Source organism: Sceloporus occidentalis, unplaced genomic scaffold (assembly GCF_023333645.1).
Source record: "Sceloporus occidentalis isolate IW3139 unplaced genomic scaffold, rSceOcc1.0.p SCAF_81, whole genome shotgun sequence".
Taxonomy (NCBI): domain Eukaryota; kingdom Metazoa; phylum Chordata; class Lepidosauria; order Squamata; family Phrynosomatidae; genus Sceloporus; species Sceloporus occidentalis.
The window spans coordinates 1,382,632-1,402,779 of NW_028317061.1; the positions used below are offsets into that span (position 1 = coordinate 1,382,632).

Consider the following 20,148-nt stretch of genomic DNA (forward strand, 5'->3'; position numbering starts at 1 on the left):
ACCTGATTACTAGCATCTACTTCCCCAAAAGTTGTTATTAATGGCATAGAAATTAATATTAACCATAATCTTATTTCATAAGACGAATACCCTCAACAAGGGTTTGCAGAAAAAAACAGTTCTGTTGGTAATTCTGGATCTGAACCTACTTTCCATAAGTTTCTAACACCAAATGCTGTATCTGAATATAGACTCAAATATGCTTCTGTTCTTCTCATTTTGAAACATCACCATCATAAATAATAAAAAAAAAAATATGAAAAATGCGCACTCACCGGCTTGATTAGTGGTAATACTAACTGCAGCAATGTGTCTTGTCAAAGTACTCTGGTCGGACACACCATTTACAGACTCGATTTCAAATGTGTAGTTGGTGTGCGCTAGCAGATCCATTATGCTCACAGTGGTATTGGTTAGCCCGATCTGTCGTGGGATAAATCTCATGCTTCCCTTGCAAGAATCGCAAAATTTAATGTTCCCTCCACATTTTTTGCAGATGACATTAAAGGTGACATCTTTTCGACCTCCGGTGTCCAAAGGCCAACTCCAATCAAGTATTACAGATGTTTCATTGATATTAGAAATAAGGTTTCTTGGTGCTGAAGGAGGTCCTGACAAAGTAAACACAAAAGCAACATTAAGAGAATTCCTCTTAGCGAGATCTAATTAGTTACAAACATGTTCCTTTAGAAAAAATGTTTTGTAAGTTGTATAATAACTATATGTCTACAAAATCCCTGACATTTTCCAAGGCTAAACTCTAGAAGTCCAAGTGAGCATTTAGTGTGTAAGAACCAAAAATATTGTGTTATGATGTAATAGGCTTGAAGCCAACAGGTATTACTACTTACTTGTGCAAGCCATGGAAGGTGGGTCTTTGTCTGCTCGATAGTAATTCTTCTCACAGTTACAATGTGTCGCTCCTTCATCCTGAGTAGAACTGTGTGGGGGGCATTTGGTACATTTAAGGTTCCCAGTAAATGCTTTGTAAAATCCTGGTCTGCAAGCTAAAAAAGAAACATTTACGATTAAATAACATATAAGCTGAAACGCATTTTTACAGCAATATTTATTATTTTAAATTTATTAGCAAGTTATTACTATAAAATCTAATTCTGCGACCCCTCGCTTCTGTGACCCCTCTGCCTGGAGGACAGCAAGATCTGTCCCTTAGAGGGCGTAGATCTCTTGTCCCCAGCTCCCTGTCAGTGTTAGGGACAGGAGGTCTCTATGCCCCCTTTCCTCTTTTCTAGGAGCTCAAAATGTTTGACCTACAGCCTTAAAACTCACATAAAATAAAACATTGCCCTCCAGATACACTTCTAACCTTGTTCATAAAACAAAAGTGCGGACATTTGGAAGGTTCAGCAATAGGGGAGATACACACCAGGATATGACTTCATAGCAACACGCAGCAGGAGCGACGGCAGACTAATATCCCATCACACAATATATTTGCATGAATAAATAATAACATTTCAGTTTAGTTCTTTTTCCAACAATTTTACTCATCAGGACTATGTCAACAGAAACAGAGGCCTTGGCATTTTTGTAGATAAGTGATATTCTATTACAGTGGGAAATTTAAACAGTGGCGTCTCCAGGTTTCATATTTAGGGGGGGCACATGGGGGGCCAGGGACCAAAGTAGGGGGGCCAATTATAAAACGGTACATATACACTATATATATATATATATATATATATATATACACACACACACGTTAGACGTGCATTTTTAACTACATAATATGCACTTATCTCTTTGAAGTAAAGACTGTGATTAAAATATGATTTCAAAATAACAGCTAAAGTGACAGTTATTTTTCATTCTTTAATATTAGCCCCTGCTGACAATATATATAAATATTAGACCCTGCTGCAGATATATAGAAATATTACACCCTGCTTCCGATATATATTAATATTAACCCCTGCTGCGGATATATTAATATTAGCCCCTGCTGCGGATACATACTTATATTATACCCTGCTGCCGATATACATAGAAATTATACCCTGCTGCCAACATATATTAATATTAGCCCCTACTGCCGATATATAGTATTAGTCCCTGCAGCCAATATATATAAATATTAGCCCCTGCAGCCAATATTTATTGATAATAGGCCCTGCAGCCAATATATATTAATATTAGCCCCTGCTGCCGATATATATAAACATTAGTCCCAGCTTCCGATATATATTAATATTAGTCCCAGCTTCCGATATATATTAATATTAGACCCTGCTGCCAATATATTTGCCACACTGACTGCAGATCAGGGGAAGACAGTGAGAGTCAGTGCAGTGTTCCCTCCTTCTGACTGCACCGTGACATTGAGAGGTCCTCTCCCCTGTAATCATCCCCAGAGTCCCTTTGTCCCCTCATTCACTAAACCATAGCGCTCTTTTACTTACACCCTGTAGTTCAGGTATAGATCAAATAAACAACACATGGAAACAGCACATGCAACTGAATGAGATTAAAAAAAAAACTTGTATTTGCAGGTATACATAAATAATGTATGGAAACATAGCATTGCAGGTATAAAAAAACAGAACACACAAACCCAGCATTGCAGGTATATATCAACTGGAAATCACATGTACGCTCAGCACTGAAGGTTTAGATCAAATAATCAACACATGGAAACAGCACTCCAGGTATTGATCAACTGAATAAGACATACAAATCCTATATTTCCATAAACATTAATAATGTATGGAAATATAGCCGATACAGATGAACAGAATGACACAAAACCCAGCTTTGCAGATATAAATCAATTGGAAATTACATATAAACTCTGCATTAAAGGTATAGATAAAACCCCCTAAATTACAGGCATAGATCACTGGTCACACACCCCAAAGCCAACCCTGGTGTCCACACTGCCCACATAGAACCTGACCAGCACCTAAGTTACACATTATGTCAAATTTGTCCCCAAACAGCTGAACGTACGCCATTTTTGTCCCATAAAGACCTCTCCCTCCCAATCTATCCTATCTACCCCCTCTCCCTCCCAATCTATCCTATCTACCCCCTCTCCCTCCCTATCTACCACATCTGCCTCTCTATCTACCACATCTGCCTCCCAACCTATCCTATGTACCCCTCTCTCCCTCCCAATCTATCCTATCTACCCCCTCTCCCTCACAATCAATCCTAACTATCCCCTCTCCCTCCCAATGTATCCCATCCACCCCCATCTCCCTCCCAATCTATCCCATCTACCCCCTCTCCCTCCCAATCTATCCCATCTACCCCCCTCTCCCTCCCAATCTATCCTTATCTATCCTTATCTACCCCCTCTCCCTCCCAATCTATCCTTATCTACCCCTTCTCACTTCCTATCTACCTCTTCTGACTCTCTAACCCCCTCCTAACTTTCTAACCCCCCCTTTGAAGTTCACTTACCTTGGGCTTGTCCAGCGGTGAGATCGCGAGGTCTCTGTATCCCTGGTTCTGCCGGCTTCACTGCTGGGCGCCGGATATGACGACATATACCGGCGCTCGGCTTGAAATGCCGGCACTGCGAACCAGGAAGAGGCCTCTCGGTCGCGGAGAAGAGTGAGAGGCGCCGAACGGTTGCTGAGAACTTATTCCTCAGCAATCGCTCGGCGCCTCTCACTCTCTCCTCCGGGTCTATTAAAAAAAAAAGACGGCGTTTCGATTGGGGGGGCCATGGCCCCCTCTGGCCCCCCCCTGCCGACGCCACTGAATTTAAAGATACGTGAGGCAAAAGTATTGAGAGTATTCACTAAAACATAGTGAGAGAATATATACAAAGGCTATTATACACGTTAATATAATTATTTTTATGAAATTACAAATGAACCAGCATCCCCCTCCACAGCCACTCTTTCCTGCAGTGATTGCCCTGTTGAGGAATGGATGCCCTCAGAACCTGGCACCCTAGGACTAGGCCAGAATACGTTGTTGAAGTCTGTCTACCCTAATCTACTTCTGGCGTATATATATATATATATATATATATATATCATAAAATGTAAAAAAATAAGGGACTATATTTCCCCAACTCTCCTGGTTAGCATTTGAGTCACTAAAACCTGGTAACAGTTAGCCACAATTAGAAGGAACTTGCCCATTAACCAGAGGTAGCACAATGCATTGTAAATGACTGCCTCTAGGAGGCGCTTGGAAAGTGTGGCAAAACCTCTGGCTCAAAGTGGATTAAGGAGTGGTGCTTCAAGTTCGCAGTCCTAAATTTGAAGGTTAAATAATAACCAAAATTAAATCCGCTATAAATGAGGTATGTATATTAACAAAACAATCACCATACCCTACACTTTTAATGACAGACGGAGACCCCTCCATTACGACTTGTGTCACAGCTTCTCAGGAATATACATAGTTAAAAAGTGTAAGCTGTCACGCATTTTAATTGAAGATAACACATTTTCTTAGCTTTATAAGCCTGAAAATGCTTACAGTGCAATGGAAAAAAAGGGCATGGAGTTTACCACATCGCGGGAGCCTGTGAACACTTTGTCTTTCAAATCTCCTGGTGGTGTTTACAGCTAACGTATAAAGAGAGAGGCGCTGGGGTGTATAATACACTCTAATAAGAACACCATTGTCCGCTTCTTCTCAAGGGAAAGATGTGCTTTAGCCTTCAGGATTTCTGCTGTGTCCAAGAACCATACATCCAGCTGTTAAGGTGGAAGTGAACTGTTCGTTGTGAACCATGAAGTTCTGAATGCGCAGAGATTTACAATTCAATTCCTTGTAGGTACGTTTTGTTACTTAGAGATTCCTGACTACCCTGTGAATATGGAATTCTATCACATTGTAATACATCCAAAACTAATCTGGAGGAGAAATGCCGACTTTGTATTTTTTCTTCTTTTTTTAATTTTTAAATTTGTCTAGAAATAAAGTACAAAAACGTACTCAAACTACAGTTTATTTAACTACAGTTCAAGTCAAGTTCAAGTTTCCAAACTACCGAACAGGGCCGTAACTTCTAAGAGGGGCAAGAGGGGCAACTACCTAAGGTGAGGGGGGTTGTTTGAGCTGCTTGGTGGCAATGTCCTGCACCATCTTCAGCTTCCTGAGGCAGATTTGACACACGTAGGGCCTCCAGCTCTGCCCCAAGTACCAAGAGCCCTGATAATAATACAATGTTCTAAGCTTTATAGGTTTTAGACGTGTCTTAATATTAAACCTATTTCAGTTTTCTTATTTGGCTGTCATGTTAAGGCTGCAGTGATCCTTGTGTAAATGTACCCCAAATGTAAACCCGCATATGATTATAAGAAACACGAGGTAGACAGGATGGAACGTGCATTGTAGATAAATCAGCTCAAAGGAATTGATGAACACGTCAGAAAAACATCATTGTTCTTGTATTCTGATTATAGATTTCATTAAACTAAGTGGTTCAGTAAATCCTCCATGAATCAATCACTTATATGTTCCATTAACATTCTACCACAGTTAATAAAGATACAGAAGTCAATGTATTTCCTTTGACGTGCAAGCCTAATGTACATAACATTAATTAACAGCTTCACATGCCATATCACATATGTTTGTCATGCTGAGCAATGTCATATTAGCACATCGTACTCAGGTAGACACGAGCTGCATGCATAGCTTCACACATAGCCAGGATTTATCAGAAAGTGAGAAAGTCACAGAGAAATATAGATTTCTATATGTTACCTCGCCACAAAGCTATCAAGATGTTCATATACAAACATATGTACTCTCGTAAATAGGCTCCAGAGAACCGAAGGGCAGGCAGGTATCCTGGAAAAAACGAATTTAACTTTCTTTAACTTTTTTTTTAAAATTCATCTAGAAATAAATTGTCAAATAAATATATATAATTTACATATTTATTTTACTCTTTTGGTAACAAGCAGTTCTGCTACTGAGCATTCAACTGTGTCCTAATGCACTATATGCTTAGTGGACCAAGAGCTGATTAGATGTGTTCACCAGGACTTTATATGACTTTGTCTCACAGATATCAGATTGTAGGTTTTCCACCCTAGTCTTTGTATTCTACCATATTCTGGATTTTCACGACTTGGAGCTGTCCAATTATTATCCGGTTATTCAGTCCCTCAGACACCCAAATAGGTCATTTGACCGTTCCCTGTTTTTCAGATGTACAAAGTGCTCAATCCATGGCTTTGTGGGTCTGAATGCCCAGGACAATTTTCAGCCCTTATTCAGCCTCGCTAACGGTGAACAGAGAACTTGGAACTGTAATCAACTCTCACTCTGCGGCTGAAGTGATATGATTTAGAACCACTTATATATTATAAGGACATCCAGAGACAATATGGGATTATGTTGGCATTTACCAAAATGCTCTGTTTTATCAGATAATTATAACATTCTTGCAAAGCATCTATACAAAGCAATGCTGTCCCGGATGGAGAGAAACAAATGACTTTAATCCAGATCTGATAAAAACGATGATTTCCCTGTCCTGTGTTCCGGAGGTCCTGTATACCAAAGGCCATTTGCCTTTTTTAAGGTCAGTCTAATTGTTTAATTAGAGAGTCAGCTACAAACTCAAGTACAGGAACTCAACAATTTGGTATTTCAATAGGTGTACATGTTCTGGGGCATAATCTCTGCACTGTGGACATGCACCGTTTCCAAGCACGAAGATTAAGAAAACTGATTACGACAAACAAACTGTTTCCTACCATTCTTCCTCGTTTGGCAACTCCTTTGTGGAATTTTCAATAGCAAATGCTTGAGAAACATTGCTTTTAAGATTTAAAAAATGAAAGGATAATTTTTTATATGCACTACTATTTATACAAAGTAAACAAAAACATGACTGTTCAGGGTAACATAGAAACATAGAATTTGTGGCAGATAAGACCATCTGTATAAGCACATTCATAGTCCTATCACATTATTTGTAATTATTACATGTCAAATCGGCTAAACAGCCCATTAACTCTCAGCACCTTCATCTTACTTAGTTGTGCCTGGCAGTGAAACATTTTTACATACTACAAAATCGCCAAGCAGAGCTACTATGGTGAAGTAACCACAAGTCATCATTAAAGAAGAGAAGCATTAAATCGTCGTAGAATCAATTAAACAGGCAATGCTTCAATCAGAAATTATTTTAAACATTGAAACACGGCACTGTCTGCCTGGAGAAAAAAAAGTGGCTCTGAGACCCGGGGAAGTAGTGCTTCACCCAGAGACTCCGGGTCAAACTCTGGGAATTCGAAAGTATTTACACAAACCTCCTAGTGTCCTAAAAACATGGGTTATTTGAGTGAATCCAGCATTCAGAAATTCTGGATTACTTGCCTTGAGACCATAGGAACTGTGATCTCTGTGCATCCTCTTATGGTAGCTTGGTTTCCTACTAAACCAGTGGTTTCCAATGAATGAAAACAGCATGGAGGTCAGTTGGATAAGCCATGCGTACAGCCAGTGACCATACAGGTTTTTTATTTAGAATGCACAGAGCTGTCTGTAATTAACAGATAGAATAATTAAAGTACCTTTAATTGATCTTTTCACCAGTTACTTTTCTAATGATGACATTACCAGTTGTATTCATTAACCTAGGTATTTGCGCACATTATACATAGCTCTGTTTTGGAAGCACCATTAAATGGTATAGTGCATCTTATAGTGTATCGAATTGTAAAACGCAGATATTGAGGAGAGCGACAGATTTGCCAAGAATACTGAATTCCATGTAAAACACCGGGTTGCTAAAGATTAAAGACTGATAAAGATAAAAAAAATTCAAGAAGCCAATTTATTGTATTGTTTTTGCATTATCCAGGGCGTTTTCTCTTACAATGTATTTAAAAATGAATGTGTTATCTTAAAGCTGATTTCACACGTCCCTCCTTTCCCGGGTTCAGTTGCACTATTTTCCTTTTCTACTCAACAGCTCAGTCCTGAAAATGAAACACCTTTTTCTCTTCCACAAGACACTATTTTGACCACAGCTGGAATCAAAGTTAACACATTAGTGATTTGCGTTTGGAGAGGTGATGCGTGAATAAGCCCGTGTGCTACAGACGTGTTATTCTAAAGATATATTTATTATTAATAAATTGAATACGGAAACCATACATACAATTTAGCATTTGGGTGATGTATTTAAAATAATTACAAAGTACCACATTGGAAATGCTAGCATAGATTTCCCACCCGGCTGCTTCCTGATAATTAGAGATGGAACAGGAGGCCTTGTAGTCCCAAAAAAGAAATAACAAATTAATACAAAGGAGAGATTGTTTAATGGGGGTTCTGTTCATCAGAAACTAATGTTATTCCTCAAAACAAAAAGGAAGTCAGGGCTGGTCCCCAACCAAACAGTGACCCAGGTAAGAAGCCTTATTTCTGCCCCACTCATGAACATTTAGAATGTCAATGTTGGTATACATTGGGCTTCCGCAGCACCTCTGTCATGTACCATACCAACTTCTATACATTGGGGGTAAATCCGGGGTGACTGTGGGTTCCCCCCTGATTCAGGCACCCCTGTGGGACGTTATATCATTATCTGAATTTTGAGAATTAAGAACTTATTGAGATATATATATATATATATATATATATATATATATATATATATATCCTTATTTATTCAGTGTAGTTGTGTTGGCTCTCAGGGTTCTTGATGAAGAACTGAAAGACGCAAGCAAAATTCCAATCAAGTCTTCCGTCCTAATGACTCCAGACAGAGAAGTAGAAAGGGTTTATTTAACCCAATTCCTTTTTTCATAAAGCAACATTTCAGGACAATTCTTATTTAAATCGGAACATCTAAGCGAAGTTAACGCCGGGATAAATGTGGAAATCTTTAAACAGTTATAATGCTGAATAATTATTCCACAAATATTACCAGCTGTTTGTCTTTGCCTGACAAAGCCCTCTTGATCAGAACTAATAATTGAGACAGGACGGCAGTAACTTGGCCAAATATCTAAACCTCAGCAACTGATGAGAGTAATTGGCCCCTAGCGAGTCCACACTATGCCATTCTGTCTTCACATAAAGATTAAACGATCGCTTGATTGTGAGACTCGTCTGGGGCAACAAGACAAAAACTTCTTAGATACCATAACAATAAAAGTAGATACCTATTGAGGTCATGGAACATAATGTGCTTCTTTAAAACTGAATGACCATTAGGTAAAAGATGATGACATTTAATAGGAAAAAACTGTTTTCATGTATGTTAGAGTAGACATATAAAGTCCAAAAAGTTTAACTTTTCTGGTAACCTGGAGGAAGACAGCAGGAGGACATCAAAGGAGCGATGGGGAGGAGGGGGCAGTATCTTTCTTGTTGACTTTCTGGTTGACAAAAAGCAAATCAAGTCTTTTCCCTTTGTACCACCTAACTATTCTTAGCTTCAAAAAAGAGAGACAAAGAGATTTGGTTCCCAAAAAGATTTTATTCCTCCTAAGGAGACCATGAATGATCTGGAATGCAAACACAACCAGTATAAAAATGGGTATGTGTAGAAAATATAATACGCCGGCGTGTGCTGTAAATGGGACTTGAGGTTTAAAAAGAGCTGAATGACAGCTATTTTAGTAGACGACTACCGGACGGATCTCAAGCAAATATGTGCCTGTTGACCAGCCTCAGCAGTGAAATTTGTCAGCGGGAAAGAGTTAATCCTGTTCTTGGCTGAAATGTTTAACCATTTTAATGCTGATCTATTTGAACTGTACTCATTTTTAAAAAGGAAGAAACCAATAAACTACACATATATTTTAACCCCTTAGTTTCCACAAGCAGCGAATGAAACTCCTACGGGGACCATAAACCCTGCATGTGCTCAGAGTCTGTTTTCTCTCGACCGTAACACACTTCATTTCCGAAAACTGATGACGTGTCTGAAGTTATCAGGTGTGCGTATGAGAGTGAAGGATGGCTCCATGCCGGCTGCTGACTTCCTCTCGCGTGGCAGTGACATCACTATGTGCAACAAGGACTCACCGAGATATTCCTTATGCTGTTAAGGGACATGTGGCAAACAACCACAGGACAAGCATTTTTATTAATGTATTAAGTCTTTGTAGGTTTTCTGACTATTTAATGTGAACTTTGGTGTTATTATTATTAAAAGATAATTATTATTATTTTTAAGCTCCTCAAAGGAAGGAGATGTCATTTTTATTTGGCATAGCTGTGGCATGGAGAGCAGCTTCCTGCCTGCCCACCTCCCTGCCTGCCCGCCTCCCTGCCTGCCCACCTCCCTGCCTGCCCGCCTGCCTGCCTCCCTCCCTGCTTGACCCTGTTTCTTGGTAGGCGATGTTTCTGTTACACCAGTTTTGTAGGGGTCAACATTTTTGTGCATCTTTATCCGGGAGCCCCCTTTGGGTGAGGGATGAGGTACGTTCTGTAGCTAGGGGTCTCGAGAGAAGATGGTTAGTTTTATGACATGAGGGGCCACTGAGCTGGTGTAATGTCAGCTGATCGCTCTGGCTCCGTTTGGGTAAGAGTCTATTGCTATTGCTAATGCAGTTGGTTTGGCAAGTAATAACTAGGAACCAGAATGAATGAAGTATGCCATTATTGTATGTCAGTAAACGCTGTGGCCACTTTTCTTTGTTTGTAGGGGACTCAACTTTTGAGGTTTACACTGAAAGAAACAGCAGTGAACGTTTGGCTTCTACTATAGTTATTTAAGACGCCTTATTTTCCCATTTTTTCATAAAAATGTGATTTAAACAGAAAAAAACAGTCCACTTCCTACACACTATATTTTTTTTCAATGTGTATTTAATTATTAAAAAAAAGATCGTAACTATAATACAAACTGATCAAATAAAATGTTGCCAAGTATAAAAACAGTTGAAAATATAGTTGTGCATTTTTGCTTGGTGAAAGTGATTTAACCCCTATTAACACTGTATCTCATGATTAGAAATGCTACATAACACGCTGTCAGCATTCATTATAAAGATGACATTAATATGTGCATAATACGAATGGATATTCTGTTGATACATATGTCATTTCACTATGTCCTGTCGTGATGCATGAGCATACCTAGAATAATCAGATATGGGGATTTGGCTGGGAAGATTAAGAACTGTGCCAAGACTTGGATTGAGTGTTGCTTTCCACCTGATGTCAGGAAGCGTCTTCCCTGCACGATACATAAAGTATATGAGCGATAGCCTGATGCATTTTTTATTCTGTAGTGCTTTGTCAATTTGTTTTTAATTTCTTTGTAATTAGTATAGATAAGCTAAGTGTACAAGGCATACCTTATAGTTTCGCGTGTGCTAGCAAGAAGTAGAATATTTCAGCCAAAAAATCTACTAGCAGAATGTAATCTCTTTAAGTTTAGTATTTCTTTTTTATATTTAAAAAGTGGTGATTTATTTAAGCATGAAAAATAAAAATACATAAAGAATATGTCCCTGCTGCCCCCCTATAATCATCTAGTGCCAGTCTGAACTTCATATAGTTACATTGCATTATGTATTAGCAATATATATATATATATATATATATATATATATATAATAGGTATTTTTTTAATATTACATTATCTATTTTTGATCCCATGTAGCCCGCCTATATAACAGTAGCCAGTTGGCTCTAGCCAGACTCAGGTGCTAGCTGTAATAATAAAAGGGTATTAGAGAATTATACAACATATTCAATCACCTGCATATTGTTCAATCAGCTTAGTTATAGGATATATGGCATTTAAACAGCTATATACATAAAAAAAATGTATAAAAAATGTAGAAAAGTGATTTTTAACCAATTAAAATTATATATTATTGTCTCCATTGTGAAATTCTTTAAGTCCCTTCTGATTTAACTTGTCTTTCAAGATCAATTAATTTTCTTGCATGGGACATGCTGACAGTCAATGTCTCTGGGTTGATGAGTTTGCATTTACTAGAACAATGTCATCTTAAATCAGACACATGTTCCTGAGATCTTTCTACCCCGATGTTATGTTTTTTAACAAGTAACAGAGGTGATCTTTACTTTAATCACACCACTGAGTGAAAAGTTAGCGTGTAATCTTTCAATACTGATGGGTATCATACATATTACAGCATATGAGACAATTTAATCCTGAAGAAGATGACCCGAATGTCCATTGGTTTGTCTAAGCCTTGGTGTTTCACAGCCCACTGTCAACTACCCACTCTAATGATAACTATACTGGTGTAAGTTTATTTTACTAGCTGTTTGCTATGATCCACAGACTCCCTACATTATTCATTGGGGTCCAGCCTTGTGTTCATAACTGTACTATATCAATATGAGCTCCATGACCAGTGCTCGTCTCTTACAGAATGAATATTTATTCAATAATAATAATAATTTAGATTAAAAAAATCAGCCACACTTACACATAACAGGATTCAATACATTAAGCGCTCAAAAATGACTTGTCGAGAGATACAAAACAGGTTTCATTACAAGTACCCTTAACCAAGTGGAAAATCTGATTAAAGACCTCGGACTGAAATATTATCCATTTTCATATCACATCTCAACTTAAAAGCTATCTAAGGCAGTCATCTGGCCTGCTTTACTAAAAGGGGCACTGATAAGGTAGATTGACTACACAATACGCTGCTAAATAAGACACGGTACTGAAAACTCTCGAGGCTGGTGTGGTTTCAAAGGACCGAGCCACCAGCAGCAGTTACCTTCTTGATTTATAGTTCTTGACCACAGATGACGTTGTAAATAAGATAAAGTCAGATGTTGGCGGAGGAGTTCCTATGGACTGGTTTTAATTGAAGATTAGTCTAGGGACATCGTATGAACGACAGCGGTAAACAGCTACATTGTTATAAGAGAGGGCCCCGCCATTATAATATGTAGCACATTGTACATGAGGGACCCTCTGAATCACAAAAGTCTATGGAGGAAAGGACTTAATTAGACCAACAGGACTTCATTAGCATAAAGAATCTACTGGTGCAGAGAAAGGGACCCAAAATATCACAACATGACTAAAGGAAAGAGTACATAAGTCAATGAAAGCTAAGCTACTGATGCGAGAACCTATGCTACTCCAAACCGCTGGTTGTGTAGTATTTTTAGACAGACATTAAGATAATTCTCATTTTTATCCATCAACATTACTTTTTTGCTTATCTTGCAGACTTTCCAATAAACATTATGGTAATTTAATAATATGATATTGTCTTTGGCAACAGCATATAAGAAGCGCAATGCTGAGATGAAGATCTTTGGATTCACTTATCGGCATTATGCGGTAACCTGGAAGACATTTATCAGATGGAATACTGAGCTTATCATTTATCATTATAAGCATCCTAGAATAAACATAAGATGAAGAAAACAGTAAAACTCTACTAAGTTTAGGTGGTGGGTGACTGTATTTTATCATTCTTCTTAATATATTGTGCAAAAAAATGTTGATATCTCTTAGCAACCAACTTCAAAGCCAACGTCATAAGGAAGGAAGAGCCGGAGGAAAGAAATGCAATAGCTTAAGATATTAAAAGTCATATATCAAAACGCACTTATAAATGTAACACTAACTTTATTTAAATTAGGGCTAAATATACAGCATACTTCTGTTGGCATAAAACATGTATATCAGCGCTATTATGTCAAGATTAATTCTGATATAAACAGTGCAATATAACATATTTTCATAATAACATTATTATTAGATTTAACATTTAATATCTGTCTTACACAAGTGACTTTTTTTAAAATAAGTAAGGCAAAGTTAGGCAATATCAGAGTCTCTAGCTGTTGCACAATTACAGTCTCCATCATATACAACCAAAACCTACTTAAGGGTGATGGGTATACTAGGGAACTGTTTGGGTTTGACCCAGAGTCTCTGGTTGAGATGCTGCTTCCCCAGGTCTCCGAGTCCGAGAAGAGGGAAAGCACTGGGTGTTCCGCTATAATGATGGCTACTGCAGGGCACCAAAAGGTTTAGGACTTGGGACTGCTACAGTTTCTCTTGAGCTATAATATGCTTTTTTGTATTTACCAGATGTGATCTGTGTGGAGGTCCTGTGGATGCAACACTGATTGGATGTTCTATGGGGACGATGAATGTATGTTTATAAAGTAATTTTCTGTTCAAATGTGATATTCTCCTATATGTATGAGATGAAGGTCTGAAATAAGTGTTACTCTTTGTCTTATGTACCACTTCATTTCCAAAGTGTGTCTAACAGTGTCCCTGTCAATGAAACATAATTACATCTTCCAAAAAAATCCAGTAATCCTTCATTTTTAATTTATCAATCATACAAAATCCAGGCACCATTGCTATTTAGAAGTAGGGGAGCCAAAAGTCTGAGAGTCGCTACTCCCCAGCCAGGTTATGACTACTTCCCTACCCCTTTTTGGAGGTAGCCCCGCTCGCTGCTTTCATTCTTCTGTATCCAATAAGGATCAGAAAAGGGAAAGCTCTGGGGCCAGTAGCCTTCAACCATGAAATCACAATATTCCAAGCAGGAACCCTACATCGGGGATACCGTGCACCTTCTTTACCTTTACCAAGTCAAGAAATATGAAAGTATGAGTATATGCAGGATGTAATGATGGCCCACCTTGGCTGCCCATTTTTCTACACAACCTCAAACTTTATCTGGTTCTTGTTAAAGTCTTATGTTTAGGACAGCCATACGCCTCCCCTATGCACGACTGAATTCCTGTGCGCTCTATTACTCTCTACCACCGGTATTGGAAAGCTTCTCCGATTATCCGCTTACCCTTTTAGCATGCAAGGCAGGCAACTGTTCAATCCACTGAAATAACCAAAAAATAATTCAAGAGATTTTTCCTTAGTTTTTATTTTTTTAAAAAAAGACTAAATTGGCTACACAGTATGTCAAAAGTATAAATATTTCAATTTTGTTTTTTTGGGTGAAATTGTTGGTCTGAGGCAGTAGATATTTTTATGTTGGGTATTCTGAGCATTCTGTGGAATGGACAAACACGTCTTGCTAATTACAATATGACATGGTTTGAAGGTAAGATATATGATGAGAAAGTATTTCATTTCTCCAGCTGTCTCATATCCAACTGAGTTTGGCACTCTGCAGTTGCTCCTGATCTGGAAGTACTTTCGCGAAGACTAAAATTTCAAGCATGCTCCCCAACAGGCCGAGCAGCTGGGAGGATAAGGATAGTAAGATATGTCTCACAAACTCGTGTTTAGTCTGGGAGATACTCCCTCATGATAACAAAGTTTGTTTATTCCTTACATTAAACTTGGATGTTCTTGAATAAATATCCAGCACGATAAACTATTTTTATTTGTAATTATTAATATCAGACATCAGTGCATTAAAAGGTTATTTTTATTTCTGTTTAGAATTTTATAATATAAATAGACATCACTTTTACAAATATCAATCAGTTATAACGGTTAAGTTAATATGATCAAAGTGTGTTCAGAAATACATTTATGTAGCAGTACAAAGTTTGACTGGAATGATGGACCTCTCACAACATCTCCTCTTTCCATCACAACATTCCAGAGCTTCCTTCAGACTATGTGAACTTTGTAAACAAGGCTTCCAATACTCCCTAACCTCCCATGTTCATCATCAAGCCTTTTAATTAACACTCTTAAAAAGGCACTCTTCTGGGGAGTGGTGGGGTAAGTTGGTTGTGGGGGAGGGGGCTCCATGGGTGGGACATGAGTGGGCAGGAGTGGGTATGAACAAATACCCTCCCTCTGCTCGGAGAAAGGGGAAAGCTCGGAGACCCAAGGAATCAAGGATTTGACCGGAGACCCTGGGTCAAACTATGATAGTTTCCAGGTATGAATATATACCTAGGCAAGGGAAGAGGAAAAGGACAATATAGACACAACCAGTGGGTCTACCAAGTTACAAGTCCACCATGACATTGGGATTGCTTGCTCTGTGCCATGTGTTCATGCAATCTTGAATTATGTTAGGTCTATGCATCACCAGGGACAATGAGGTAGTGGAGAAGAGCCCAGGCTTCTTCCGTCCACACGAATCTAATAATGTAGCCATTCTGACCACCTTCACCACCAGTAAGGCTGGACGATATCCATCCGTTATGCTATAATGCTGCGGAAAAAACCTGACCCTAACTTTAAGACCTGCGCTGATACTCAAATTCCGTTCCCATAGAATACCCTTTCGTCCAGATTTAATGTAAAGTGTTCATGGATGGATAAAAATGCCATTTGGGTTGGGGCTGGATTTAGTAGCTGGCTCTCACGTCTGCTATTAATTTAGCCTGTTTTGAGTTGCCACTTAATAAATTTGTAGGTAAATGTTATTGTGCAGATACAAAACTAGCTTGTAATGCTTGTAAACGAGGTTAAAGATAGAAAACAGAGTCATGAAATAAGTTAATTCATGTTAAATATTCAACATTTTTAGAGCCTGAATTTCAGGCTGAATTTAGGCGATTTGGACAATCTAACGAAACGCTTTGTTTTTACATATCTGATTCATTCAAAATATTCAAATTATAATTTATTTATAGACTGTTAACACAGTGTTTCACAGGACATATAAATATTTGTGACAAATTTAAACATGTGAAAAGGCGATGTGAGGACAGCCCTGCTGGCTGGAGCTTACAATCTACTAATGATATGAATGGACAGAATTCACTCATTAGAAATACTTTGTATTTATATTAACGGACATTCCACGACCAAGAAACATTATACATCAATTTATATATATAAAGCAGAAACTATAAAATCTCTGTAATTGGCTTTTTAAACAAAAGTCCTATAACAAAAATGCATACCGCTCTGAACAACTTATTTAAAGATGCTGTTCCACTTAGACAAGGCATTACGTGAGCTCTCTAGTGTGTTAAAAAAAGAAACCTCTCAAGGTTTACTAACATAAAAACAACACAGAATTAATATATTTTTTTTAAATTTCCATACTGACAACCAACCAGGCCCTGCTTCTGTGTCACATGGCAATTAAGCATTCCCTGGCAAATGGAGGCAAAATGTTACATGATTAAAAAATTATTTCAGTAATACTAGGAATTCTGTTTCTAGTTATGCATTTACTTGTAAAACTGTTAACTTAGCAGAATGGTATTGGGACATTTAATACACAATGCCCTTAATATCAATAACTATATTTATTTGTTTATTCACGAAAGTAGGAAATTGTGGGAGAATTACAGTTTAGTTTATCTTGCAAGAAGGGCTAAACTAACCCTGCATAATGTATAGTTCAATAGGTAAGGTGATCTTTACCTTACAGGGGCGATCCAGCCACCAAATGCACTTTAATGCATATGGCGACTGAGCATCACCTTATATTATATTTTTCCAAGAAGCCGCTCTATACGTTTGGGGGTTTTCCACGCTCCCATCGTATTGGCTTGCAGGAGATGCGATCGGCTTGCTTACCAGCGCACATGCATAATATACTCACCTGCACTCAACTCAATCAACTGGATCGCACAAGAATTTCAGGGGTTTCCATGAGCATGCGCAAAAATCTATGGGTGCTTCAAGCAGTTAAAAGTGAAGCAAAACACAGACAGTGGAGGTGGAGGTATGCTGCAGCTCTGCAGCTGCAGCTCTGGAGCACGGTTTGCTTTTTTTTCCTTGTTACAGGTAATTTTTGTTGGCGGGGGCTGTATGGGCCATTACACTGTCCCTTAAACCATACAGAATTTCATTGGGATTAACCCTTCATAACATAAGTAAATTTTAACTGCAATTTCGAATATATTCCAAGCAGGAACACTACATCAGGGATACCGTGTACCTTCTTTACCTTTACCAAGACAAGTAAATAAACCCCCCTGTTTTATCATTTGGGATTAGAGTCCTTGGAGGCTTTGTTATTAATTATGTAAGAGATTTTCTGCGTAAAATGTATGCTATGTTTTAGAATTTGAAGTTAAAAAAAACCTACAAATGTCTAAAATAAATGACATAAAGAGATCTGCAGGGTCAGATTGGTGTACATGGTGTCTGCGCCAAATTAACTAATGAGTGCTAGAATTGGTATCACTGGTTTGAACTGGTAAATAAGTAAATGCATTGGTACAGTAACTTTAACTCTTAGAGTGCCGGAGTGGTAATTTAGTTTCCTTTGATTCAAATGAGTATATTATGGGTCAATGATAAGCAGCTTTGGGGTAAATTATATGGCTCTTTAAAAAAAAAAAGGCACTTAGCGATATAGCCATAATCTACCACCTAGACCCCTTGGTTCAGGAAAATCTGTGTTTGTTGGAAAGAAATACAGAAACATATTTCCTAAACATAAAACCATTTTAATAGAGTGTAAGTAAAACCATAAGTTATTAATAAGCAGATAATAAAGACTTCTTTTCTCTCAACTTAAAAATAAAATGCACGCTGAACTTCTAATAATAGTGGATATCCCCAGTTACATTTTGTAAGCGACCCTCCATCCCCTAAGTGAAAATCCTCCGTCCGCCTCGCGTGCGCGGCCTTCTGTGCATCGCAGAACTGTTGGCGCTGCTGGACTGTGTTGGGGAAGAGAGGGCCGATGTTGTCTTCTTGGACAGTTCAAGTTCTTTCAGCTGGATAAGACGATGGAAAGTATTGGCAATCTGATTATTAGCTTTCACCAGCTCGGCATTCATGGCTGCCGTCTGACGTGCTAACGCGAGCATGCCTTGAGAAAGGGAGAGAATGCTTTTGTGCATCTTGTTCAAAGCACCAGACACCGAGTCCATCTTTTTCTCGATCCTCTGAAAGCCATGCCTCAAAGCATGGCACTGGTGTTTTCGATTGTCCGTCGCTTCTTTCCCGTGATCCCGAACTAACTCCTGGACCTTCTGGACGGGTTTTTGGAGGTCAACCTTTTTTCTCTGTTTAACGGATTCGTCTTGTTGCCTCATTGACGTGTCGTCACGGCCCGGTAGAGAAGAGGAGACCTTGGTGGTGCTCGAAACCGTAGAACTAGTTTCTCTTTGATCACTGAGATCATCCACCTCCTTCTTCTTTTCTGTAAATACCAAAATAATTACACATTACTACTTCATAGCAATAGAGGCTGGAATCTTTATTTAGAAAAAAGAAGGAATCAAAGCACAAATTCAAATAAAAAAGTGAAATACTTGAGGGATTTTAAGCAAAACGTAATCACTCACGGAAATGATGGTACTATCTGGTGTATTTATATGTTACTTTGCATATAAATACAAATACACCAACCAAACGTCTTATGACCAGTGATTGAAGATGATACAATGTAGTGTTTGGAATGTCACAGTGAAGGACGCATGAACGGTGTGGTGTAAAGGATAAACTTCTTGTCTTACCATAAAGTGTGGCCAGGTCATGTTCTGCTGTCTCCACACTTTCCGATCTGCTTCGCGGGTTTGGTCCACCTGCCTCTAGAAGAGCGTCAGCTGTGTGACAGTTAATGGCTTCCCTCCTGTGGCCTTGGAATGCTTTACATCGTTACGTGTATCGTTCTGTCTTGTCACTGACTTTGTGTGAGTGGTCGCTCTGTTGTTTACTTAGTTATTTCTGCTCGGCTAATACCCGTGTGTGGAAAAGACATTCTAAGTTCAGCTCGTGATCATCGCCTCAAGTGTTTTAAAAGCTGATAACATCAGAACAAGAATCTGCCCGGAAGAATTTGAAGCACTCGCAAAGATGGGACTCTTCCGCGGCATATACAGATTGAAGTTACTTGATCTGCTAATGTACCAGCTATTTTTTACATAAACATCACTTAAAGGGACAACCGTATGCCTCAATCCGCCGTACCGATACCGAATGCATATTAGAGTCATTTAACCCCTTAAGGACAATGGGCGGTCCCGAAACCCATTGAAAACAATGCATTTTGAGCCCGAACATGTACGGGCTTTGTCATTAAGGGGTTAATATACATTCCTCAGGACGCTGCAGCTTTCTGCGATTCCTGCCAATTTTGGTTGCTCAAAGCAGCCAATCACAGACAGGAAAACGATCCCACTGAAATCAATGGGACTGCCAAATGGGCATAAGCCTGAGCCTGAGCCAGAGCTGGCTGGAGGGGAGTATGCGCATGTGCCCATCGCTGAGCATACTGAGAGGTTTTCGGTCAAAAAGGATGGCGCTGGGGGTTGAGGAGACAGAGCAAATGTTCTAAATGCTAAATCCCTCTATGCATTTGGATACAAAAAAGTTAA

The 20,148-nt window shown here is 38.7% G+C and overlaps 1 protein-coding gene across 1 annotated transcript in view; it reads right to left on the reverse strand.

Annotated features, from left to right (window-relative positions):
* Positions 1–20,148, reverse strand: part of LOC149285305 (ephrin type-A receptor 3-like) — a 141,751-nt gene that overhangs the window by 56,084 nt on the left and 65,519 nt on the right. The window contains exons 3-4 of the mRNA XM_089495514.1: positions 852–1,007; positions 276–611 (exon numbers count right to left, since the gene is read on the reverse strand). Coding sequence (XP_089351640.1) covers positions 276–611; positions 852–1,007 — 492 coding nt within the window. The remainder of the gene's footprint in view (positions 1–275; positions 612–851; positions 1,008–20,148) is intronic.